We start from the raw sequence: 25,342 nt of genomic DNA, 5'->3' as shown, positions 1-25,342 counted from the left end.
TTGAGGAAGGGTCTGCAGAGGGGCCTGAAAAGGGGGATTGCAGGGCAGCTCAGGAGGCCCTGAGTACCTCTGCCTCTCCCTGCAGGGCAAGGAAGGACTGTGCATTGAGTGTTTCATGCTGCGGTGGCTCCTCCGGTGTTTCATTGATGGGGTAAGGAGGCACAGGGAGACCCCAGCCCATGGACGCAGTGCCCGGCTGCCCCAGCTCAGGGGTCCAGCTCCACCAGGAGGACTCGGCTCACCCCCAGCCCGTAGGAGGCACAGGCAGGTCCCTGCATGACACACAAACCAGACCCTGCTTGAGAGGGGGTATCCCATGGCAGAGGCCAGGGCTTAGGCCCAGCCTTATGGGCAGACTGGACCAGGACCCGACTTGGGAGGGCCCAAGGAAGCCGAAAGTCCTCAGGAAGCCCCTCCTTCCAGAAGCAACAGCGCTGCTGAGGTGGGTCCCCCATGAGGAGCTGTAGGACTTTGTCTGACCCTGCTTTATAGGGGGTTCTCATCCCATGGAGAGGTGTTCCCAGCACTCCAGGAGACTGAAACCCCAGGCGGCCCTGCTCAGGCCTCTGACCCCAGCCCAGAAAGGCAGGTCCTCCCACACTTCTTGTCCCCACAAAATCCTTTGGGCTCACCCTGCAACTATGGGATGTGCTCATCTTGGAGGGCGAGCGGGTACTGTCGGCCATGGCGCATGCATCATTCAAAATACACGGGTAAGTCCTGTGTGCCTGAGGGTGCCAGGGTGAATACGCAGGACAGACCCCGGCTGGCCTGAGGGAAGTGTCCTTACACTGTCCCTATGACTCTCTGCTCTGTCTTGAAGTGGGGGTCTGGTCTGGTGGGCTGGGAAAGGCACGATGACACTGAGCCCACCCCGCACATGACCCAGATGAAAGTCAGGAGTGGTGAGCACCTCCCTGCCTGGCCTTCCCCAGCTGTGGCCTCCTGTGCACAGCTGGACCCCAGGGTGGCCAAGAAGGACCAGATACAACCCAGTGGGAGGTGGGCCTGGTGGAAATGGCGTGCAGGCACAGATCCCCCCCAAGGGAATCCTCCTGGCCTGATACCCGCCCTGTCCCTAGAGCGCCTCATGAAGCTTTCCTGGAGCACCATCTGGGAGTTTCAGGAGCGACTTTTTCAGAGCTGGGCCCCGGAGGACAACGTGGTCCTCAGGAACCTTCAAACCTCCATGAAGGAACTCACAAGGAAACACTGGGACCTGCCACCCCCAGGTGGGCTCCAGCACCAGGTCCCCTCCCGAGTCTCCCTCTGGGGCAGTCAATGGTTGGGGGTGTCCTGGCCCTACCAGCCCTCCTACCTGGCCTTCCTCCTGCACCTCTTCCTCCTCCTCTTCCTCCTCTACTCTAAGAAAGTAAAATGGGTCTGCCGGTCCTCAGGGCAGGCGCTGAGCGCGTGTGTGCGGGACATGAGGTGCAGACAGGCAGGGGCTGTGGGCAGGACCCCCCAACTTCCCTCCCCCTCTTTCCACATTGTCCCCATCACCCCCTCAAAGGGCCCTGAAGGGCACTGGGGCAGTCAGATCCAGGTGTGGAAGCCCCCACCCCTGCCTCCAAGCAGCAGGATCCCTCATTCTTGAGTGTTCCTCCAGGGCTGTCAAGACAACAAACCAGGAGGACAAGAGAGAATCAGTGTCCCTGATCCAGAGAGGATTCAGGCAGAGGGCACGGGGGGAAGCCGTGACCCAGAGCCAGAACCAAGAGTTCAGCCGGGCATGGGATTTGTCCAGCCCTGGCATGGGGTGGATGGCCTGGAGGGCAGAGGGAAACCCGTGACCATTCACTTCTCACCCACTGTGGAGACATACCCCATGCGAGGTGGCAAGGGGGCTGGGTGACAGTGAAGATCCCTTTCACCTGAGTTCTGAGTCAGGGCTGCTGAACAGCCCTGAGGTGAGAGCGTGAGGCAGGAAGCTCTGAGCCAGCCTGAAGCCTGGGAGCCGTTTCAGGACCGACCTGAGGTTCCCTGAAATCTCCCCCACCCCAGGCTGCACACAGCCCTCACCCTGGGATCAGCAGCCTGCAGAGGTATCCTCAGTGTCAGGCCAGAGGACACCCGGCGACCCCAGGACTCCAGAGGCCCAGAGCTGTGGGCCCAGCCCTGGAGAGGTCCCTGAGGCCTCTGACCCCACCTGTGGGTCAGAGCCTGTCCCCCAGGGCCTGAGTCCCAGGCCCAGAGGGACCTGGCTCTAACTCGAGTTGTCCTAGGAGGACAGGGGCACCGCAGACCTCCAGGTGACCACGCAGGAGACTAGGGCACTGCAAGCCCTGATGCTGTAAGGATTTACATCAGAGAACCTGGGCAAGCCAGGCCAGAGATGCTGAGCACGTGCAGTGATGAGGATGTGGAGGGCTGGCTCAAGGAGGTCAACAGCTGTGAACACTGCTGCGTCTTCCCGGCCTCATTGTTGCAGTGCAGGCAGTCTGCACCCCGGAGCCTGGCCCAACAGCGCCCTGAGTGCCCTAGTCCACTATGCCAACATGGTACCCGGAGGCTTCGAGTCCCTGCCTGCTGCACCACCCGCCTTCTGGAGGCCTTGTTCTGCAGCCTAGCCCCTGCCACAGCCACAGCAGGCACCACTGCCAAGTGCCTTCCAGCCGGGCTTCCCAGAGGACAGAGGCATCCTGCAGTCATTGTCTCAGCAGCTCACACTGTGAAGATGGTTTCATCCACATTCCCATGTTCCCACCAAAGAGAATCCCTGCAGAGAATGCTCTTGATCCTGAGGTGGGGAAAACACACTAGGTGGACTCAGCTCCTTTCCCTGGCCACCATGATTGCTGGATGGGCCCACAAACAAAGCAGCCATCAGACAGGCATGTTGGGAAGAGCCTAAGCACCCTGCTTGTTCCCTGACCAGGCCGACACCACTGCCGAGTGCCCCATCTGCTGATGAGAGATTTGGTGTCGATCCCTGGACTGGCACCGTTTCCCAGGAGGAGCGGCTGGCTACCTGTGGGCAGGCTGCCCACACTGTGGAGAGGGCTGAGATCGGCCTTCACTACGGGGAGCCCCTACCTGGACATAGACTCGCCAGCCCTGCCTGTTGCCATCACAGCAGCCCACATCGCATTGCTTGTGACCAGGGTACCCCATTCACAGTGACGGACATGCATCAGTGGCCCCTGACTAGGGAACTAACTTTTCTCGCTACGTCACCCACCGCCTGGAAGCAACTGGACTTAGTATCGCTGTTACGCTGAAGTGGTGAGGTTGTCTTACGAGATGAATTTTATGCTTTCTACTGGAAGCCAGTGTATGGTGATGACTCCCCCACAACCCGAAGGTGTAGTTCTGGGTGAAGGTGTGAAAGTGGACGATGTTCAGTGTTGCACCGAAATGTCTCAGTCACAAAGTTTTCCTATTGCCTGTCCTGGAGAAATGGAGCTTTGCTGGTTGGAAGGTCTTAGGACCCAGGAAGAGTGAAGCTTCCCCCAGGGGAACACAATGGTTCTATTTAATATGAGGAGACAGGACTAAGTCTGAAACCCCGGGGCATTCTCTGGTGTTCTTGAGTGTTTCCATGTAAAAGAAGTCAAGTAACTTGCCACAAAGCTTTGCCACAGAAGCATCTGAAAAAGGAGGGGGCAGAACTATTCAGAACTCAGAGGCTTCAGAACCGAAGATGAGGCCGAGAAGACTCCTGAGCTGCTGAGGGCAAGGGAAGTATGTGGGGGCGGCTGGGAGAGGACGTTACAGAGGTCCGCCATGGCCTCGCGACCTATCACAGAACCGTGCACTTGAATACTGTGCACATCTTCTCTGCACTGATTATAGTATTTCTTTGCATTTGCTACTCTCCACACGGGGAGCTTGCTACACAAAATGCACATAAGCACAGCCCGGGTCTTGCAATCCAAGCCTGGCAAGGATTCAGCATGTCAAGGGCTTCAGGTCTGAAGGTCCATGGCTGTCCTGAATCCTGGATGTCACCTTCTTGCCCAAAAAAGGAGGGATGAGGCTCAAACCGCAGCAGGCCACTCACAGAAAGGGACGAAACGTTGAGTGTGTGGCCTTCCTGACACCCAGACAAGACTTTGGGCACAAAGCCAGGCTGCAGCTCTGGCCACTGACTCAGACCAGGGACGCCCCCATGCAGGCCGGTGTCCCCTGGCCGCTCTTCTCCCTCCTGCCACCCTCTCTTCGGCTGCTTGTGTCAATAAAAGGAAAACTGGCCAGTTCTCAGAGAAAATGTAGCTTTATTATGACATACGAGAGACTACAAAGCACTGAGGGGGAGGAGGAGTGACACAGCTCCTCAAAATGGGAGGGGAAAGGAAGAGTAAACATCTTGGTAAATAAAGTCTCCAACCACAGCACAGTCATTGGAATTTTTTTCTTAATTTTTATTTTCAAACTTACAGTAAACAAAACAATCACTTAAATTGTCAAAAGAACAGCAATTTTACACAATGAAGAGCATACACACCAAGCCAAAATACAATAGCACTCAGGTCTATATGTTGCAGTTGTGCTGGCGCTGGCGGGAACGCCCAGGGAGGCTGCAGTGCTCACCAGGAAGCCCAGGTCCAGGGAGGGAGCCAAGGTCCACAGAGGGCCCCGGGGCCGGAGGGAGGCTGCCCACACTCCCAGCACATCACCTGCCTCAAAGCACTCCCTTCAGGCATCTGAAGAGGGAAAGGCCATGTGTCTTCCTGGGAGGCACTGAAAGGCCAGCCAGCATCTCCAAAACGCAGGCCATTTTAACACTGCTGTGAATGTGTTGGGGTCACCGAGGGGGCCCCTTAGTGGTCAGATGCACTTTGTCACAATGTACACCTACATGGGGTGATTACTAGGCAACGGGAGGTTTCCTGAATTTCACAGCCAGATGGGGAGCTAAAAAGAGAAATTCCTGAACCCAACGCGTAAATATTTTGTTCTGACAAAGTAAATTCACAAGAACACATCAAACACAAGACCTAATGCAAGGGGCAGTGCCAGGGCCGCCGCCGCCTCCTGTGAGCAGCGCTTCAGCGGCAGGCATCGGGTAACTGCTTAGAACGGCAATGCCACAGTGGAATAAGGGGGACTAACTTGGATACAAAAATTTAGAATAATGCCCACCAAAAATCCATGTGACTCCATCGCTCTTCCCAGTTCTAATGTTCTCAGAACAGCAGCCACCCCTGAATGCAAATGGAGATAGGAAGGGGACTAGGGGTTGGCCGGCGGGAGGGGAGGCAGGGTCTGGCCAAACCCAGGCAGCTGCCAGAAAGCCTTCTGCACTCCGCAAGACACCCCAGTAAACCGGGGCGTCCCAAGGTGGCAAGCCTTCATGAAGGCACTGCCCAGCTCACAATCCTGTGGGCCAACTTCAGTCAACTCTCCTCTCCATTAGATTTGTTCCTGATTAAAAGACCACTCATAGGCCAGGCGCGGTGGCTCACGCCTATAATCCCAGCACTTTGGGACGCTGAGGTGGGTGGATTGCCTGAGGTCAGGAGTTTGAGACATGGTGAAACCACATCTCTACTAAAAATACAAAAATTAGCCTGGCATGGTGGCACATGCCTGTAGTCCCAGCTACTTGGGAGGCTGCGGCACGAGAACTGCTTGAACCCAGGAGGTGGAGGTTGCAGTGAGCCGAGACTGTGCCACTCACTCCAGCCTGGGCAACAAGAGCGAAACTCCATCTCAAAAAAAAAAAAAAAGACTGCTCATCCTCAAAGGAGATCTTCAAAGCACTGTCACCCAAACAGCAGAACTTGGTCACATGGGGCCATTTCTGAAAATCTCGGCCCATCTCTGTTTGTCTGAGAATTCATTTTATAAAACATGCTTCCATGTGAATTCTTTAAATGCAGAAAAACAACAGAAAATGAACAGAGCACGTGGGCAAGAAACCGCATCCCTCAGGCTTCTGCCACACATGATGGTTCTGCGGGCTGTGATTGCCAAGTCCTGTGTTTTCTACACTGAGCAGTGAGTAGCAGCTGCCACTGTCACTGCCCCCTCCCCAGCCCAGCCAGCTAAGGAGCTGGGTCTGGTCCCCACCAGCTTCTCCATGGCCTGTGAGCTAAGAATAGGTTTCACGTTTTTTTTTTTAAAAAATCTAAGTTTCTTGAAATGGAACCATATTATGTCATTCAGATTTCTGTGTCTAAAAGTTGTACTAGACACAGCCAAATCACTGTACTATTTATGGCAGAGACCATACAGCCCACAGAGCCAACAGTGTTTACTCCCTGGCTGTCTATGAAAACATCTGCCCACCGCTGAGACAGATGATCCTGTTCCTGCAGGACTGAAGAAGCCTCAGTTCAGATGCAGCTGGGGCTCCTGGGACAAGCACAGCCCGAGACACACTTGCTTCATAAACTGTATTTCAGTACTTTTCCTCCCCCTTGTCCCTAGTTTATAATTTCTCAGTGGACAAATGGACAAACCATCTCTGTTTGAATTTGAATACACAGATACATGCAAGATATCTTACAAGGAACAATGCACATCCTTCTACTTTCTCTTTCAGCTCTGCTGACAAGCTCAATCACGATGTCATTTTACTGCCACCACGCCCGAAAGTACACCAAATGTAAAGCAGAGGCAGACGAGACAAGATGCAGGCTCCACCAGAGGCCACTCCAGCTTCGCGACCAACACCCTCGGCTGCCAGGCAGCGGTAGCCAGGCAATGGGACAGAAGGCAAAGAAAATACCAGGGACAGAACCCATCAGACACCTGCAGAGGCTGCATTTACTCGACTGAGATGACAGAGACACCGTATGAGCTGCAGCACAACTCTCCTCCACTGCACCCACTGCCAGCCACCAGCAGACACCAAGGCACCCAGAGGAGCCAGGCACACAGGGCGGGCAGCAACATAAACGGCACCGATTACAAAGCAAGACTCGCTCTCGAGACTAAAGGAGAAGTTACCTAAATTTCAGTATAAACTCAGTAATTCATTCACTTTACTAGTATTACATTTATGAAATTCACCTTTGTGGAAAAAGGAGCGGGAGAGGGATAAGAAAATGCCTGTTTCTAGAAAACCGTGAGATGCTTCCACGTGCAGCTTGATGCTAAGTTACCTGCGGAACAGACACGCTTGAAAACGCAACGTAGTGTCCTTACTTCCGAAGCTAGGAGGCTGCTTCACAGCCGCTGAGAAAATGGAGGTGAAGAGTTCCATACTCTCCGTATTTTAACACTAAAACACCAACAGAAAGGCGTCTATCTGCAAGGCCCTCTGTCCCGCACACTACACCTCTGTGTCTTCAGCTTACTGCTTTAATGGACCCATAATCTTACAGCAGGTAGGGGCCTTCCCACACCGAGTGCTGGGGAACGCCAGGCAGCGGTCACTCTGTGCTGTGAGGCCCCCGTTGCACCCCCATATCATGAGGACACAAGAGATGTTCTGGTGACGGGTGTACGCTGCTCCTCCCACCCAGAGCACACCCCTTATCTCATCCATCTTCAAAGCAGCTCCGGGAGCCTCCCCGTCCGTGTGGTCCATCCCGACCCAATGGGTCCCAGGTGCAGAGGGGCCACATCTGCATGGGAGGTGGTGTCACCAGGCCGGGGAGGCGGCGGGAGGCTTGGGGGAGGGGGGGCAGGGAGGATCACTTTGTGAGGCTTGCCAATGCGTTGCCTTTGTTTTTCTCACCAGCTGCAGATAAGGCTACTCGTATTCCAGGAACTGTTTGTGATAGAACAGCAAGTACCTGTGGAGGCAGAGAGAGGGAGGAGGCTCACCTCTAACTCCTAAGACAGGAGCCAGAACAACCCACCCTACACAAAAGCCCACGTGCTCTGCGCTCTGCACAGGTCGGCCAGGCCCGAGTTGATGGTTTTGGCTTTTTAGTCCGCAAGGAGGAAAGAGTGCTTCGCTGGCTGGTGGCACTGGCCCTGCCCATCTCTGCAGCCCGACCACCCCCCCCCCACCTGCCACGAGGTCACCCATTGCCTCACCCAACCTCCCACAGCCTCCCCCCCACTTGTGACAGCCCCACCCTTGTGCAGAGCCCACTGTTTTCAAGTGGGTCCATCCAGATCCACCTCATCGCCCTGAAGGCTGTCCTTTATCCCAGATTCTTCCAAATAAAACCTCTCAAGAGGGCTTGGCTTCCGTGTTGCTCAGAATGTGAAGTGCAAAGCCCTCAGGGAGTTCACGGCAGCTGGGGTCCCCCTGACCCCTGGAGGGTCAACAGGTTTCTCTAGGCCATGAAGGAATGAAACTAGAAAGGAGAGGAGCTGATAAAGAATTGATGTGGGCCGGGCCCGGTGGCTCATGCCTGTAATTCTAACACTTTGGGAGGCCAAGGCAGGAGGATTGCCTGAAGTTAGGAGTTTGAAACCAGCCTGGTCAACATGGTGAAACCCCATCTCTACTAAAATACAAAAGTAGGCGGGCGTGATGGTGCATGCCTATAATCCCAGCTACTTGGGAGGCTGAGGCAGGAGACTGACTTGAACCTGGGAGGCAGAGGGTGTAGTGAGCTGAGCTCATGCCATTGCACTCCAGCCTGGGCAACAAGAGCGAAACTCCGTCTCAAAAAAAAAAAAAAAACTGATGTGTTCAGTTCACGCAGTTAAAAAACAACTGCTCTGATGTTCTCTGTGCTAAGGGAATGCCTCCAGAGAGGGCCTTTGCTCAGGCACCTCTTCTCCCACCTGAGCGCCCATCGAGGCTGGCATCCTATCCAGAACAGGCCTCATTACTTCGGCAAATGAAGGTCAACACCTTCGAGTGGTTCTAGGCTCAGACATGGGCTGGTCTCAGCTATACCGGAAGGGAAGCACCGTAGCCACCGTAGGGCCTTCCTCCCACCCCACAGGACGCACCCTTCGCTGTCCAGGACGTCCTTGATGCTGGCCTTGGTGATGATGGCATCGTCACACTTGAACCACTGGTCTTTGTGCTGCCGGATAAAGCTGGTGTAGTGGCCACTCTCCAAGGTCCCTTGATGGTTAACAACAGCAAACAGGGAATACCTAGTGCAGGAGGAAAGAAGAGGGAGGGCGCAGGTGACTTGATGCCGTCACTCGAGGTCATCACCATCAGAAACCAGGGCAGCCCAGGCAGGGAGCGGGAGGCCTGTGGGCCTGTCAACCCCTAGGGCCTCAGGCTGATGCACAGGAGGCTGCAGGAACTAAGGGAGCCTGGTCACCCCCCTTGGCTCTAGCCCGGGTCCAGGCGCTTCCTGGAACTGCATCTAGTGGGAGTGGTGACTGCAGTCAGCAGTGGGGATCCTGGAACACGCCAGCCTTTCATACTTTCTACAACCCCAAGGCAAGAAGAATGAACACCGAGCTTTCCAGATGGAACCTCCCTCCTGCCAGAGGCCAGGAGTGGGGCTGGGCTCCTGCAACAGGAGGGAGCATTTGTGGCGCCACGTGGAGCGGCCTTTCCTAGTGGAGCTGCGGGCAGCCAAGCGGGAAGCAGGTCAGTGGCGGGGGACCTGCTGGGCGCCCTACAAGGCAGACAGGAGCCCACCCCCAGCTCTTGGCCAGAGGCCCTGGACACCCACACCGCTGAGCACCACTTACTTGTTGTCATTGTTGAGACTGTCCGTGGGCTGCTGGTACTGTCCATTCATCCTGCTCTCTTTGCTGTAACAGACAACGGCAGGATTCAGCATCATTAAAATCATCAGGCCCAGAGACACAAGGCTCTCGTGAAACCAACACTTGTCCACGCTTGACCATGCAGACGCTGCACCGAGGTGCACTTTATGCTTCAGGCAGAAATCTCCCCATGTTTCGTGAGGACACTGACGCTCGAGCTGTGGAGGCCCCTGCCTCAGAGCACACCTGGGTCCTGAGGCCACCTGGCGTGGCCCCTGGTTCTTCCAAGGTGGGTCCTGAATAGGGCTGGTGATGGGAGCTGGATCTGGAGGAATGTGAGTTTGGTTTGTGACAAAGCAGATGGTGAAGGTGCTCTTCCTCCCACATGTAAAGGGTTAGCTTGAAAGGGTAAGCTGAATCCATTCTACAACCTAGGCAGGTGCCTCCTCAAAAGGGACAAAGATTGTTGCTCATTATTTCATGACCAGCACCTCCCCTGGTGAGATGGGGGAGAGGAGGTGCTGGGAACAGGAAGCCATGTGCATTATTTACTGCATTTTCCTACAGCTGTGTTTGGCAGGAAACACCAAGATCTTTGAGACCCTGACCTTAGAACAGTACTGTCACCTCCCTCAGTACGTGACCATCGTGGTCAGACTGATGATATGGAGCTCTGACTCTGGTCTTGTTTTATTCAGGAGGTCATCTGTGTGCTGCAGGGGTGGGACAGCCATGAGAAAGGACACCAGGAAGAGGCCGCTAACTACCAAAAGGCAACATGCTTTCCACGGTGCTGGGGCTGGGACTGTGGCCACCAAAAAATAATACCCTGCAAATACAACATCCACGTCTCAACCCTCAGAACCTGAGACTGGGACCTCATTTGTAAAACCAGTCTTTGCAGAGAGATGTTGAGATGAGATCATCCTGGATGATCTGCCTGGGTCCTAAAGCCAATGACCACGGTCATGACAGAGAAGCAGAGGGAATTGGACACAGACTCAGGGGAGCTGGCCATGTGACCTGGAAGCCAGGGGAGTGACAGCCACAGAAGGAACACGTCACAGAACCACAGGAAACTCCTATGTGTCTCATGCATTAGTAAGCAGCTCAATTCCAAGTGCCCCAGAATAGGCAGATTTGAAAAGGAAAATGCAATCTACAACTGCAAAACCAACTATGTCTGTCTGTACTTCAACATCTGTTCCACGAACTAAAATGTTGCCTTCTCGCTGTGATCCCATCTTGAGGACTTTGCCGGTTTGAAAGTGGATTGAGACTTGTTGAGAAACATTCAAAACAAAAACAGGGTATCTGATGGAAACCAACTCATTAACATGTGCCGTATCTTAAGATCAGGATAAACAGATTTGGGGAAGGTGGAGTTTATATTAGTATCAACAATCATTTTTTTTTTTTTTTTTTTGTTAAGACGTAGTCTCGTTCTGTCACCAGGCTGGAATGCACTGGCGCGACCTTGGCTCACTGCAACCTCCACCTCCCGGGTTCAAGCGGTTCTCCTGCCTCAGCCTCCCAAATAGCTGGGACTACAGGTGCCTGCCACCACACCCAGCTAATTTTTGTATTTTTAGTAGAGACGGGGTTTCACCATGTTGGCCATGATGGTCTCAATCTCTTGACCTCATGATCTGCCCGCTTCGACCTCCTGAAGTGCTGGGATTACAGGCAGGAGCCACTGCACCTGGCCAACAGTCATCTTATAGGAGCTCCGAGCTGGATTCCTGTCCTGATAGGATCACAGCCCCTCCAGACACAGAACGGGCCTACACCCCCACGTACCTGGAGGCCATGAAAGGGGTCATGTCCAGCTCCAGGGGGAAGGACACATACGTGGTGATCTTCCGCCGCAGCTTGGCTGAGTGTTCAAATCGCTGCAGAAATAGGAAGGGGGCAGAGGGAAGAGGAAAGAAGATCAGAAATGTCACTGGAAGCTTCAGGGCCTTCTTCCGATGACAGGTGTCTGTGTTATCTCTTTGTATTTTATTGAACTGCCTTGTAGCTACATCTAGAATTACAGATTCAAAAACACAGTGGTAATCCACCCAAGTCCTCATTTACAGGGTTCAAGTCTTCAAATGATGGGATTGTTCAGTGGTAACACCAAGGGTACAAAAAGTAATCTTACAGCAAACCCAGCAAAGCACAGAAAACAAAACAAAGATCCGTGGCCCATGGCAGCAAAAATGAACAAATTGTTCCTTTCACCAGACAGAAGACAGTCCTTTGCCTAGATCAGGAGTCACCCATTCCAGCCAGCAAGCTAGGAATGGGCGCTTTCCATGTTTAAAGGGTGGTGAAATGAAACAAAGAACACGTAACAGAGAATCGTATGATCGCGCGCAGCCTGCGGAGCTCGACATCTTCAGTTATCTGGGCCTTTAGAGAAAGAGCTTGCCAACTCCTGGACCAGATCTGCATGCTGAGGGCCTTTGTCTTAAAATAAAACAGAAAACCTGAGGAGGGGGTAGCTGGAGGAATGGTAGAAGTAATAAAAACTTCACAACCACTCTGCTCCCAAGAAAACTCAACATTCTACTTTCACTGTGAAGCCACTGATTTTGTTTACCGCAGCACAGACAAAAGGACAATTCACAGATGGGAGGACAATTCCCTCACACCCTTCCTTCCTCGGTGCTCTTCCTGCTTGCTGCAATTATTAAAAATGTAACTGCACAGCAAACCAAAAGGCTGAGGACCGTACTGTGGACTAAAAACTAAGTCTGCCATTAGAGTTGGCTTTCTGGAAAACTTACTTTGAGATGAAAACAGGCTACGATGGGCAGTTTCTTCATAGTGAGCTGCTTTGTGGACTCCTGGTAGCTATGGCAACCGCTGCACTTGATCTTGGCGCTGCTGCCCAAGTGCTCTGGTCTGGTGAATCTACAGGCGTTCAAAAAAGACAGGAGCGGTAAGGGAGATGCAAGAGACGGAAAAATGAGAGGAAAGAGGTATTTTATCTCTTTCATTGGGTTGATTTCCCTACCAAAAACATACACTTACAACTAAAAATGAAACAATGAAAAAAAGAAAATGTTGTCCACCTTTGCTGCCTGTCTCTACAGAATATTTATCTTGAATATTTTTTTCCAGGAAAGGCCTGGGGAAATGGTAATAATTTTCTAAGTACCATATGACCCAGCAGTTGAATTTGAGCCAGAAAAATGAAAACGAATGTTCACACACAAACTGTCCACAAATGTGTACCAGAATGTTACTCGTGAGAGTCACAAAACTGGAAACACCCCGTTTCTTCCCATGGCTGAATAATTAAAGAAACTGTGGAACACTGTACCATGGAGTATGAGACAGCAGCAAAAAAGGAAGGAACTACTGATCCCAAGCTGTACCCTGGATGCATCCCCAGAGAATTAGGATGTGCAAGAAAAGCCAATCTCAAAGGGTTCCCTGTTACATGATTCAGTTGACATGACATTCTGGAATTGTCAGGCGTATGGAAATGCAGGAGTCCAGGGTGACTGGGGTTACGGAGTGGGTGGTGAGGGAGGAGGCACTGGAGATGCTGGGTACTTTCTGCATGAATGTCTGAATCCTGGCCAGGGCGTCGCACCACAGTGCTGAGGAGGTCACCATCGGGGGACCGGGGTAAAGGGTACCTAAAGGCTTCTTACAACTGCCTGTGAATCTACAATGATCTCAACATAAGCAGTTTAATGTAGAGAGGTGAGAGGTCGGCCAGGTGCGGCAGCTCACACCTGTAATCCCAGCAGTTTGGGAGGCTGAGGCAGGTGGATCACCTGAGGTTGGAAGTTCAAGACCAACCTGACGAACATAGAGAAATTCCATCTCTACTAAAAATACAAAATTAGCCGGGCGAGGTGGTGCATGCCTATAATCCCAGCTACTCAGGAGGCTTAGGCAGGAGAACTGCTTGAACCTGGGAGATGGAGGTTGCAGTGAGCCGAGATTGTGCCACTGCACTCCAGCCTGGGCAACAAGAGCAAGACTCCATCTCAAAAAAAAAAAAAAGGCAAGAGGACTGGGAAAGGTAATTTCCTGACCGTGCAGAGGCAGGAGGTAGGAGGGCTGCATCAGAAGCGTGTCTGGCACAGGTGTCAGCTGCCACTGACAAAACCTGCAGAAGAGATGATTCAACAAAGCACATGCCAAATTTTGAAGGTGAAACACCAGCAAAAAATTCACTCTTTTCACAAGCAGGTATGGAAAGCCCTTGTTTATGCTCTGGAAATTCTGCCATCTTAACTAGGGCAAGACGAGGGGGCCTCTGGGCAAAGCTGCACCTGTTTCGTTGCTAGCTTTGTGATCTGCTCTCCAAAGGACTCGAAAAGGAGCCTTTGCTTGCAATACAAAGTGGGGAAGGGTGCACTCTACCTCTCCTCCACCTTCCCGGGAGTCAGCACCACGTCATGTCTCTCCTAACAACACAGGCTTCCTACACATTGTAGTTTGCGAAGTGTGGTTTCTACCTCATGGCCTGCTGTTTTGGCAAAGCTTTCATTTTATTGGAATTTATGATTAAATTTAATTTAGCTGCAAAGACTTTCTTTAAAAAGGTTTTGGTTGGCCGGGCATGCTGGCTCACACCTGTAATCCCAGCACTTTGGGAGGCCAAGGCAGGCGGATCACCTAAGGTCAGGAGTTTGGGACTACCCTGGTCAATGTGGCGAAACCCAGTCTCTACTAAAAATTCAAAAGTTAGCCGGATATGGTAGCAGGCACCTGTAATCTCAGCCACTCGGGAGGTTGAGGCCGGAGAATCACGTGAACCTGGGAGGCGGAGGTTGCAGTGAGCCAAGATCGCGCCACTGCACTCCAGCCTGCACTCTAGAAAGAGCGAGACTCCGTCTCAAAAAAAAAAAAAACTTAAAAAAAAAAATCACAAAATCAGCTGGGCATGGTGGCACACACCTATAGTCCCAACTACTCAGGAGGCTGAGACAGGAGACCAAGGCTGAGCCCTGGACACTGAGGCTGAGCCCAGGAGATCGAGGTTGCAGTGAGCTATGATGGCACCACTGCACTCCAGCCTGCATGAAAGAGCAAGACCCTATCTCAAAAAACAAAATAAACATGCAACTTTGGTCCTGCTGACTATGCAGCCAGACAGAAACCAAAGCCTTGTACCTCTTCTAAGGGATACTTCCACTCAACAAGGACTCTTCTGCATTACCTTTAATTGATGCAAATAAAACAAAGGCTATAAAATAATAGACAAATTTTAGGAAGGTTTTCTGCTGTCTTTACAATTGTATGCTACAGCTACTTAAATACATTTTTTTTTTTAAATCACTCACAGGTGTGGTGGCTCATGCCTGTGAGCACTTTGGGAGGCCGAGGTGGGTGAATCACCTGATATCACAAGTTCGAGACTAGCCTGGCCAACATGGTAAACCCCTGCTCTACTAAAAATACAAAAATTAGCCAGGCGTGGTAGTGCACACCTGTAGTCCCAGCTACTCAGGAGAATCACTTGAACCTGAAAGGCAGAGGCTGCAGTGAGCAGAAATCGCACCACTGCATTCCAGCCTGGTCGACAGAGCACAACTCTGTCTCAAAAAAAAAAAAAAATCACTTTGTAAATATTATTACTTATCCCAAATGAAGCAGTACATGCACAATTTCAAAAACAGCCCTAAGAGTACAGAACATCACAACTAAGTTTTAATCATGTGCAGAGAAGGCCGTGGACCATGGGGAGAGGCCCGGGCGCATCTCAGCTCACACTCTGGGGTAGGTGATTAGTACAAGGGCTAAGGGAGCAGCCAGCTTGGCTCTGGGTTCATTTACATGCGGAGGTTGGAGTAGCAGCTGCTGACACTGACACCTGGTGCTGTGTGAAGCTGGGGGACAGAAATATTGAGTCATCTGGCCAAAACAAAGGACAAACTAGCACAAGAGACTGCAGCCAATCCAGGCTCATGCTGCATCTTTGCCCAGGCTCTGTCCTGGGCATGTGAAAGAGCCCTGCTTTGGTCCTGATGGAGCACAGCCTTCTGGCCAGGAGACACGCCCCCGCCGTGTGGGTACAGGCCTCTCACCGTCGCAGGCAGTCCGTGAGCGTGGTGGTTCCCGACACGTGGCTTTCCCCGTTTACCACGTTGCCCTCGCTCCCTGGGCTCAGGGGCCAGAATGGGGTGGAAGAGCCGGGGAGATCCAAGCTGATGTCCCAGAAGGGGTCGATGGTGGTGGAGACTCCACTGGAAGCAGAGGGAAAACAATGGCTGTGAGGATTGACACCCACCCAGCTCCAGAGGCAACCCGGGGTGGAAGCCGTTCCCACATCCCTTCCCAGCTGTGCCCTTTGTCACAGTGACACTCAGGTGGGATGGGGCAGGAGCAAGAGCAGCAGTGCTCACACCCAATGTGTCCTGGCTCCCAAGGTGGCCCTGGGGAGGGGCGTGTGTGAACTCGGAAGGCGAGGGGCGCTCCTCAAGCAAGGACTTCCCAGTCTGGAGACCATCACAGTCACTGAGGGACTTGGGAGGAGGATAAACTCATGGGCCCTGTCAGAGGCTCTGAATCCACAGGTCTATCTCAGCTGCATCTAGAACTTGGGGCCTGTGACCCTAGGCAACACTGGAGACCCCTGCACATTTCACAGAGCGTGCCCAGGCCAGGCCCAGTGGCCTGCACTGGACATTCAATGCTGCATTTCACAAGGCCAGTTCCTTGCTAGAAATTTATTTAACAATATAAAAAACGAAAACTTGCAGACTGGGAAATTTACTCGCGATATTTATACAGGATTTAAATCTTGAGACAATCTCCTACTAATGGAATTCAGTAGTTAAGGGACAGCGAGGAGGTCCAAATTGCTCAGAGCAAACTCGGTTTCTAATGCTCAGAGACAAGGCCCCAAACGGTCTATGCTCCTTACAGAAAATGGCCCCCGTGACACAGGCAGCACTGGCCTTTCCCGATATTTGCTGGTCTTATGCAGTTTAGAAGTGACAGTCCATTTCCGGTTCTGAAATAATTTCGGTGGATCATGTCCAGGGTTTTTAAACTTCAACTGGAGTAAAGAACAGAGCCAGGCACGGTGGCCCACGCCTGTAGTCCCAGCTACTTGGGAGGCTAAGGAGGGAGGATCGCTTGAGCCCATGGGTTCAAGGCCAGCCTGGGCAACATACACAAGACCCCATGCCTGAAAAAAACAACAACAAAAAACCTGTAGCATGCACTGAGGTTGGGTGAGAGGGTCCCCTGACCTAACAAAGCAGTGGATTCTCCCTGCACTCAACACTTGAGGCTCTAAGCAGAGACCACATCTGAGAAGAATTAGGGCCACTACATCAGAAAATGGAACCAGAAACCATAAAATAATGAAAACTAACACACTTCGAAGCACATAGAAAAACAATCCACCATGCATGATCCACACCTTCTTGAAGAGGGCTCTTTCACTTGGTCCCTGGTCAAGGACTGTAAGATGCAAAATGGTAGGGGAAGCTTCCAAGAACACACTGCTGGCTGTAGACAACAGCCAAGACCTCAACACGAAGGGCTCGCATCCCGAGGGGACACCTGCCCTACGACCTCCCCAAGAGAAAGCACCCCCAACCCCACAACCTTCGCTCTCATGGCGTCTATTAATCATTTATCTCGTAGCCTCCTTAAAGACCTCTCAGAGTACACACAGCTCTGGAGACTGGGAGCTCTGGAGACTAGGAGGATGTCAGTACGGCCCCAGAGGGTTTGATATTACCGAGCACGCAGCCTCTCACTTACTGGCAGACTTGGCAGGTGACGTCTGATTGCAACCCGCCTGTGAAGATCTGGTCTATGATGCAGTTGCAGTGGTTGGGGTTGTTGGCCTTCTTCCCATTGTCATCACCTGGAGACAGACCATGGCTCTGGGATTAGCATCTCCCCAAATATGGGGAGTCTCTAAGGGAAGAGCAGTTCACCCTGCAGAAGCCTGGGGGAGCCAGGGCCAACGCTTTAAAAGGCCATGTGAGGACACTCCTCATTTTAGCAGAGGGTGTCCTTGTTATTTTAATACGACGAGAAATCACAGCACTTGGATTTTCAATGCTCCTTTTTCTCATTCCCTAACAAGAGCCCCACAGCTTCAGTCTTGCCAAGAAAACCCACCTAATGCCCAGTGACTGAGCAGAATAATCGATTCCCATTATCATATAAAGAATCACTGAATCAATATTGTTCCAGTGAGACAGCTGAACATATGGTGGGCCAGGTACACCCGGGGAAGCCCCAGCAACCTCCCTCCCTGAGTAGGTATCATGGTGCTCCGAGTTCAGAAAGTGACACCGCAGGACACAGGCTGTCCTCATCAGCTGGAGCCCCCAGGGGACAGCGTGTCTTCCAGTCAGTTGCATCTGGAAGTGCCACTCCCACCCTCTCTATTCAATACACGCTTCATTCATATCCATGTGTGCAGATCTGTGAAGAAGAAACTTAAGTAGCAGAACTTAATTCGTATGTGGAATACATATTCTACATAACTTCACTAGACAGTGGGGACAGGGCACGAGGCCACCTGTATATACATCACAGTTCAAAGACGTTGAATCATGACAGAGGAATAGAGAAGGGCCACTAAGTCTTCTGAGAGCAGAAGGTTTAAGATTAGAGAGAAAAATGCTTCCCAGAGGGATCTCAAATTCATGGGACAAAATTCAGAGGACAAGAATATCCATACAGGAAGACGCAAAGAATGATGAACAGAATGGCCAGGCGCGGTGGCTCACGCCTGTAATCCCAGCACTTTGGGAGGCCAAGGCGGGTGGATCACGAGGTTAGGAGATCGAGACCATCCTGGCTAACACTGTGAAACCTCGTCTCTACTAAAAATACAAAAAATTAGCTGGGCATGGTGGCGGGCGCCTGTAGTCCCAGCTACTCAGGAGGCTGAGGCAGGAGAATCACTTGAACCCGGGAGGCGGAGGTTGCAGTGAGCTGAGATCGCACCACTGCACTCCAGCCTGGGCGACAGAGCGAGACTCTGACTCAAAAACAGAACAAAACAAAAAAAAAAAGGCCGGGCGCGGTGGCTCACGCCTGTAATCCCAGCACTTTGGGAGGCCGAGGCGGGCGGATCACGAGGTCAGGAGATCGAGACCATCCTGGCTAACACGGTGAAACCCCGTCTCTACTAAAAATACAAAAAATTAGCCGGGCGTGGTAGTGGGCGCCTGTAGTCCCAGCTACTAGGGAGGCTGAGGCAGGAGAATGGCGTGAACCCGGGAGGTGGAGTTTGCAGTGAGCCAAGATCGCGCCACTGCACTCCAGCCTGGGCGACAAAGCAAGACTCCGTCTCAAAAAAAAAAAAAAAAAAAGATGAACAGAAAGATGCCGTGAAGGCCACAAGGACAAACAACTGCACATAACCAAGGTCACGTGGCCAGGCCACCTCACTGAACAGCTCTGGCAACCAGGTTTCTAAACAGAAGAACCTTACGTTTCTTTTCAGACATTTCCAAGGGAATTCTGTCAGAAGCACGTCAGAGGTTTTGTCACATTTTTGTCATGTGAACATTTTAACAGCAATGCATTTTTGAACAAGTGATTTTTAGAACATCTTTCTGCTGCTTACAGAAGGTTCTTCGTTATTCTCACTAGGTGCTTGGGATAACAGCGTAGTCACTTCCACAGTGGCTCTTTCCTCTCTTATAAATCATACTAGGACATGAAATTCTACCTAAGTTACTAAGTAACTTTCATTTGATTTCTAGGTAAGAATTAAAAGGATCACGCAGTTTTTCAGAGGAAAAAAAGTAAGTACCAAAAGAAAACAGAACCCAAAGTCACATTTGACCAAAACCAGCCATTTTAGCTCAACTGTGGGTTGTTTCTGGGCTGTGATCTCAGAACCCATAGGTTGTACGTAAGCGCCTAGGGCCCAGGTGCACAGCCTTGAGACGGATGAGAAGCGATGGGAAGGCCAGCCCACCAAGCTGTTCAACTCGGTGAACCATCAGAACAGGACTCTGTTCTCTCAAAGACTCCAAGTTAAAATTAACTGGTAGGATATCGGCTACAACTAGCTGTGCCAGCCCAGAGACCACAGGAAACTCACAAGCAGCCAGGTGCCCTGTGACCTGAGCGCATGGGTTCTCAGAGTGTGGCATCTGAACCAGCGGCATCAGCATCAGCTGGGAACTGATTAAGAGTGAAGAAACCCCTGCCTCCCACAGACCTGCTGAATCAGAAACGCCAGCACGGGCTTTAGGAAGACCTGCAAGTGACCAGCCCACACTCATCTGAGAATCACCTCTCAGTCTCTCTGCCTGTATGGATAGACTTCAGCTGCAGGTCCCTCACACTGGGATCTCCACCATGAGGGGCAGGGAGGAGCCGATCTTGGCTCAAGTCATTCATTCCCAGCCTCCCACTTCCAGCGCTAAGAGCTGCCCCTGCCAACTACCAACACCGCACATCTCTGAAAAATCATCAGGGTACCACCCTGGGGCCAGGCTGTGGGACTATGTTGGGGGAGATGGCCCAGGTCCAATGAGACCCCAAGAGAAGCTTTGCTCGTCCTGTGTCCCAGCTCTCTGGCTATTTCAGAGCAACCATCAGTCCTTCTGGAGAGTCCCCAATGGGAAGGAGACAGTTGGGTGATTAAGTTGTGTTTGGGGGATGTCCAGAAGCCTCAGGCCTGAAAACCCACAGGGTCCCAGAAATGCCAGGGCAGGCAGAGGCCTCAAAGCACAGGCCCAGGAGGGCTCCAAGAGCTTGCTGTTCACTGTGATCGGTCACTGAGGACCTGCCATACTGCTGGAACTACTTCCTCGCCTCTTAAAAATAAACTAGGAGGAGCCTCTCTGAGGTCATTAGTTATGGTGACTTCAGAAACAAATGACGACAAGGGCTATGATGACAAAACAATGCAATGTGTCACCTGTGCCCCTTTTTGCACGAGTGCATACACTCGCTTTGCTTCCTTCCCCTTCAAGGAAAACATCCTGCCCTGGTGGAGGGTGCAGAGCCCAGGGCCCACCTTTGCAGTGTCGGTGGAGCACGTCCAGGGCCGCGATGAGGAACTCATGGGCGTCCTGCTGCTCGTAGCCTGCCAGGTGCCTCGCGTGGGTCCACACCAGGTGCAGCAACTTATACGGGATGTGAGGGGACCGGTGTCCAGAGTAAAACTGCCAGAGGGCGGGGAAGGAAACCTTGTCAGGAATAACTGTAGACTCTGAACACAGAGTACACACAATCAAAACCTTTATCAGATGCCTACCATTGGCTGTGGCTCATTTGACACAATTGGTTCAATTTTACTTTTCTACTTTTTGCAAAGTCTATTTTTATCTGGGCTCACTGGACTTTGAGTCCTCATATGAATTTTTTCCTTTCCACCGTCTAGTTTTCCACATATAAGCCTAAAAAATGAATTATGACTTGCTACTATGAGATCACATGCAAATAAAAGTGACTCGATTTGCCCAATACTAGTTTCCTCAAAGCACTAGCCAAACCACTCAGGCCCATGGACACCAGCACCTCCGCAAAGGGAAGCACATCACTGTGATTATGCAGAATTCACCAGCATCAGCCACAGGACTCTCTGCCTCTGAGGCTAATGGCAATTAGCTGAGGGCTTGCCAGCCAGTCCTCTCCAACAGCTCAACTCTAGACCCAGACCCAGCAGCACACCTTCCATCCCACGGCTTCCTCCCCGGGTCAGAACCCACAGAGGGGTCTTGCCTGTGCAAATACAGAATTCACGGCAGTTTTATTTCTCGTCAAAAAACCCAAAACCACAGACCACCCAAATGTGTCTGAACTGGGAAACAGACAACTAAACCATAACCCATCTACATAATGGAACCCAACTCAGACATCGAAAGCACACATCATGGATGCACGCAAGACACGGGTGAATCCACCCAGTATTACATTAAGTAGGGACAGCCAGATTGAGAAAGGCTACTTCCTGCATGCATCCATCCGTATGATGCGCTGGTAAAGGACACTCAAGCGACCGAAGACAGATCGGCAGCTACCAGGGTCTGGGGACTGGGGGTTGACTTCGGAGGGGCACAAGGGAGTTCGGAGAGGTGACAGTTCTTCATCTTGAGTAGCAGCAGTTACACAACTATGCATTCGTCAAAACTCTGCATTCGTCAAAACTCATCTATCTATATGCTAGAAGGTGGGTGTGACTGTAATTTACACCTTAATAAGCCTGAGTCTAAAAACAATCTAACACAAGTGAGCTTATCACTAAAGTCAGTGATACAACCACCCACCAACTTCCCAGCTGCACCCTCCTTTCTCCTATTTGGGCCGTGTCCCCAGCAGTTATGGCACATTGCAGGTACTTTGAGGAAATCGGTTAGGCTTGACCAGAGGCTGGCAATCTGTTTTTGAAAGGCCTGGACAGTAAATAATTTCAGCTTTGCAGGTTGGATAGCCTCTGTCCAACTGCTCAACTCTGTGGCTGTCCCACAAAAGCGACCAATGACCAGACAGACATGAGTGAGCTGGCGTGGCTGCGTCTCTCGCAGAGGTTACGAATGGGAACAGGCTAGGGCTGTTGGCTGGCTCCTGTGCAAGGCACCTGAAGAACAGGCCCCAGCCTGGTTATTTGCTGAGGTAACTGAGCTGCTTCAGCTCTGAGAAGCATGTCTAGGTCACGAAGCCGGTGGCGGCTGAGGCAGCAGCCGTGAACGCCTTGCTCTGAACGCTGCCATGCTCTGATGCCGGGGACAGAAGTGGACAGGAACGCCACACGTGCAGCCCACAGGAACAGCCAACGTGCAGCGCATAGCTCATGAGGACAGAGGCTCTGACGGGGCATGCTTAGAGAGACCTGGCGGTGGAGGAGACTCGCATACCAGGAGGACGCAGGAGGGTGACACATGCATGCCTTTCTGAGCCAGGAAGGTAGACCATGGAGGAAGAGGAAGGGGGAGAATCACCCGTCTTTAGAGACAAATGTCACCCACCAGGGAAGTCTCTGCCACAAGCCTCTCAAAGGGCTTCTCCTTGTTCTGAGTCAGCAGTGCGTCCCCAAAAATCAGGCTAGGTCTTCCCTTTTTGGAAAACTGTGTTTTCCATAATAGACATGTATATTAAACATTAACTTACTACAAAAGGTTCTAAATGTATCTTCCTTTATCATGGTCCACCTTAAATTTTTTTTTTGAAGGTGAAAACAAAGTAACAGAAATGCTCCCCTGCAGAAGTCAATGGTGCTCACCTCCTGAAACAGTGAGGACATCTCACAGACCAGACAGGAGCTGGGGCTCTGCATCTCACAGCGGTGCCTGTCAGACAGGAAGAAGTCCCGCAGAAGTGGCGTGTGGGTCAGGGCCTGCACGATGCAGTTCATGAAGCACGTGTTCCCAAGGTTGATCAGCCCGCGCAGACCTGGACACAAATCACCAGAGAGCAGGAGTTACCTGTGTGCTGAACCACTGGTGTCGCTGGATCCCAGCGGCTTCCTCTACATACTCATTTTCTTTTATTCATTCATTCAAGAAGCCAGAAAACGATGAGATATCGCATTTTGCTAGTTTTTATGCCACTTTTACATGAACGGTATTGAAGAATGTCCACCACCATCGACCCCTCCCACTTCAGCCATTGTATGCTTTGACAGAATTACACAAATATAGTTTCTATGACAACAGGCCAGGTCAGAGTGAAGCCTAATGAACAAACAAAACAGGTTTTTAAAAATGTTCTAGGGCCAGGTGCAGGGGGGCTCATACTTGTAATCCCAGCACTCTGGGAAGCCAAGGCATGAGGATCACTGGAGCCCAGGAGTTCGAGACCAGCCTGGGCAACATGGTGAGATGTCTCTACGCAAAACACAAAAATTAACCAAACATGGTGGTGTGCACCTGCAATCCCAGCTACTTGGGAGGCTGAGGTGGAAGGATCGCTTGGGCCCAGGAGACAGAGGTTGCAGTGAACTGTGCTCCAGCCTGGGCAACAGAGCAAGTCTCTGTCTCAAAAAAGAAAAAAAAAAGTTCTAAAGGGTATTTCCTCAATTTGTAGAAAATTCAGCGAACACTTACATTGACACACATCATTTCTCTCCCTGAAGATTACTGTGCCCAGCCTCACCCTGACCAAAATCAACTTGAGTCCCTTTACCCACACAGACGCTGAAGGCCGTGAGGGCAGGGCTGTTGCTATGCATCACTCTGCGTCCCAAGCCCACTGTAGGTCCCTGAAGAGAACAGGTGCTCAAGAGCTGGTTGCTGAGCACATTGATGAGTGACAGTTATGCAGGGCTTCAACAGAATCACGTGGACTTAAGAAACCCACAATTCTTTATTTACTTTTAAACCCCGGAAAGAAACCTAGCTGAGAGTGACGACACGCTCCACCCACCTATGGTGCAGTTCGAGGTGATCTTTCTCCTTTTCGGGTTGTGCTTCAGCAGTTCAAGCTCCCGTTTGGTTGGTTCCCAAGTTGAAAACTTCTCTCCAACGCCTAAGCAGATGAAGGACAGTTCCAAGTGCTATTAGCTAGATTTTCACATCAAGTGTGTTTACACATAAAAGCTGTGGCGCTATGCTGTCTGTCAGGGTACATTTCAGTGAGCAACATCCACAGCACCAGGGCTTTCTCAAACTCTTCTGTGCTGAGAGGGGCTACACACAACACTTAAAGGAGCTTCTCACAGAGGGTATGAGCATGTGAGCTACGTTTCCTGCAAGAAAAGCAGCACCTCCAGTCAAAACTACCCCAAAGCCAATGCCAAAACAGTTGTTTTTCAAATGTCTTCCATCCTTCAGCACAGAGATGGCAGCATCAGCACCAGTGGGAACTTACATGAAGGATTCTCCCGCAAACAAGTGAAATTGAAGGAGAGAGCATGCACTTTTCAGCAAACTGAAATAGCATAAACACAGCGTCGAATTACCAAACTAAGATAGATCCAACAGTTAAAAATGTGTGTGCCACAAAATATTCAAAGAGAGTGGTGGTAAATGCTAATTGGCATCATATTCCATTCAATGCACACCCTATGCACTCAGAAGTACTTGTTCCATGCCAACCAACATTTCTGAATACTTCAAAATACTTTAAAAGACACAGCATGTTGGATAGACAGAATTATAAAATGATTCTAGAAGAATTCCATTTTAATCCTGTACATACACTTCTTAGGCCCGTGCTTTAAGTGCTCTGCACAGAATACACCCACACTTAGTCACAATGTTATTAAATTTCTGAGAGGGAAAAGAACCGTGAACACAAGTCAGAGATTGCTCTCCAGAAAAGACTTGTTAAACACAAATAATTCTGCTCACTGAAAGAGCCCCTGTTGCTATTCTTCCCTTCTCAAAACACCGGGGTGTTTTCAATGGAGAGTAATCAACGCAAGAATGTAAAACAGGTGTCAGGTTCATATGTTTCCTTTGCAAACAGTGATGGCTTTGCTACCAGAGAGATCAGATGCTCACCTGTCAACTGGGGTAAACCACACCTGTCACTATGTCACTATCACTGTCAACCACTATGAGCATCTGTCAGAATCAAAAACCAAAAAAAAAAAAAAAAAAGGAAAAAAACTCAGGGAAGCCAAGAAGAAATAAAAAATAAAGAAAATGGCTGCATGTTTGCTCCTCTCACTCTGTGTAGCCAATAACCAGAGTGTGTGGCCACACGGTGGCGACGGCAAGTGCAAAACCCACACTGGTGCGAGAGCCACGAGGGCAGCTCACAAGACGGCAAGGATCTGACTGTGCAGTGGGGCTGCTGGGAGACTCTCCTAGTTTCCTTCTGGTGGGTCTAGTTTCCATCTGGTGGGTGCACGCTGTTGACATGGATTTAATATCACCCAAACAGTCCAGAGTTTTAAAAGAGATTCTACCACAACTTGATC

General features: G+C 51.2%; 2 protein-coding genes across 10 annotated transcripts in view; one reads left to right on the top strand and one right to left on the bottom strand.

Annotated features, from left to right (window-relative positions):
- The window catches only part of LOC115934578 (ubiquitin carboxyl-terminal hydrolase 6-like), a 104,943-nt gene extending 100,733 nt beyond the window's left edge, over positions 1 to 4,210 (top strand). For 3 of the 8 annotated variants that reach the window (XR_010133842.1, XR_008679500.2, XM_055385927.2), the window contains 3 exons: positions 86 to 151; positions 1,083 to 1,232; positions 2,226 to 4,210. Coding sequence is in view for 4 of the 8 variants with exons in the window: in XM_055385927.2 (XP_055241902.2) it covers positions 86 to 151; positions 1,083 to 1,094 (78 nt within the window). In the remaining 4 variants the exon portion in view is untranslated. Of the gene's footprint in view, positions 1 to 85 lie in introns of all 8 variants that reach the window. The other 5 variants (XR_008679494.2, XM_055385924.2, XM_055385928.2 and 2 more) reach the window with 4 other exon arrangements.
- The window catches only part of USP22 (ubiquitin specific peptidase 22), a 43,514-nt gene continuing 22,372 nt past the window's right edge, over positions 4,201 to 25,342 (bottom strand). For both annotated transcript variants that reach the window (XM_004042104.5, XM_055385922.2), the window contains exons 4-13: positions 23,842 to 23,943; positions 22,700 to 22,869; positions 20,495 to 20,642; positions 17,260 to 17,365; positions 15,570 to 15,728; positions 12,306 to 12,432; positions 11,332 to 11,423; positions 9,514 to 9,576; positions 8,809 to 8,958; positions 4,201 to 7,688 (exon numbers count right to left, since the gene is read on the bottom strand). In XM_004042104.5, the coding sequence (XP_004042152.1) occupies positions 7,646 to 7,688; positions 8,809 to 8,958; positions 9,514 to 9,576; positions 11,332 to 11,423; positions 12,306 to 12,432; positions 15,570 to 15,728; positions 17,260 to 17,365; positions 20,495 to 20,642; positions 22,700 to 22,869; positions 23,842 to 23,943 (1,160 nt within the window). In that variant the 3' untranslated portion in view covers positions 4,201 to 7,645. The remainder of the gene's footprint in view (positions 7,689 to 8,808; positions 8,959 to 9,513; positions 9,577 to 11,331; positions 11,424 to 12,305; positions 12,433 to 15,569; positions 15,729 to 17,259; positions 17,366 to 20,494; positions 20,643 to 22,699; positions 22,870 to 23,841; positions 23,944 to 25,342) is intronic.

This window comes from Gorilla gorilla, chromosome 4 (assembly GCF_029281585.2).
Source record: "Gorilla gorilla gorilla isolate KB3781 chromosome 4, NHGRI_mGorGor1-v2.1_pri, whole genome shotgun sequence".
Taxonomy (NCBI): Eukaryota; Metazoa; Chordata; class Mammalia; order Primates; family Hominidae; genus Gorilla; species Gorilla gorilla.
Note: the sequence above shows the minus strand (reverse complement) of the source record. Positions and strands in the feature narration are given on the sequence as shown.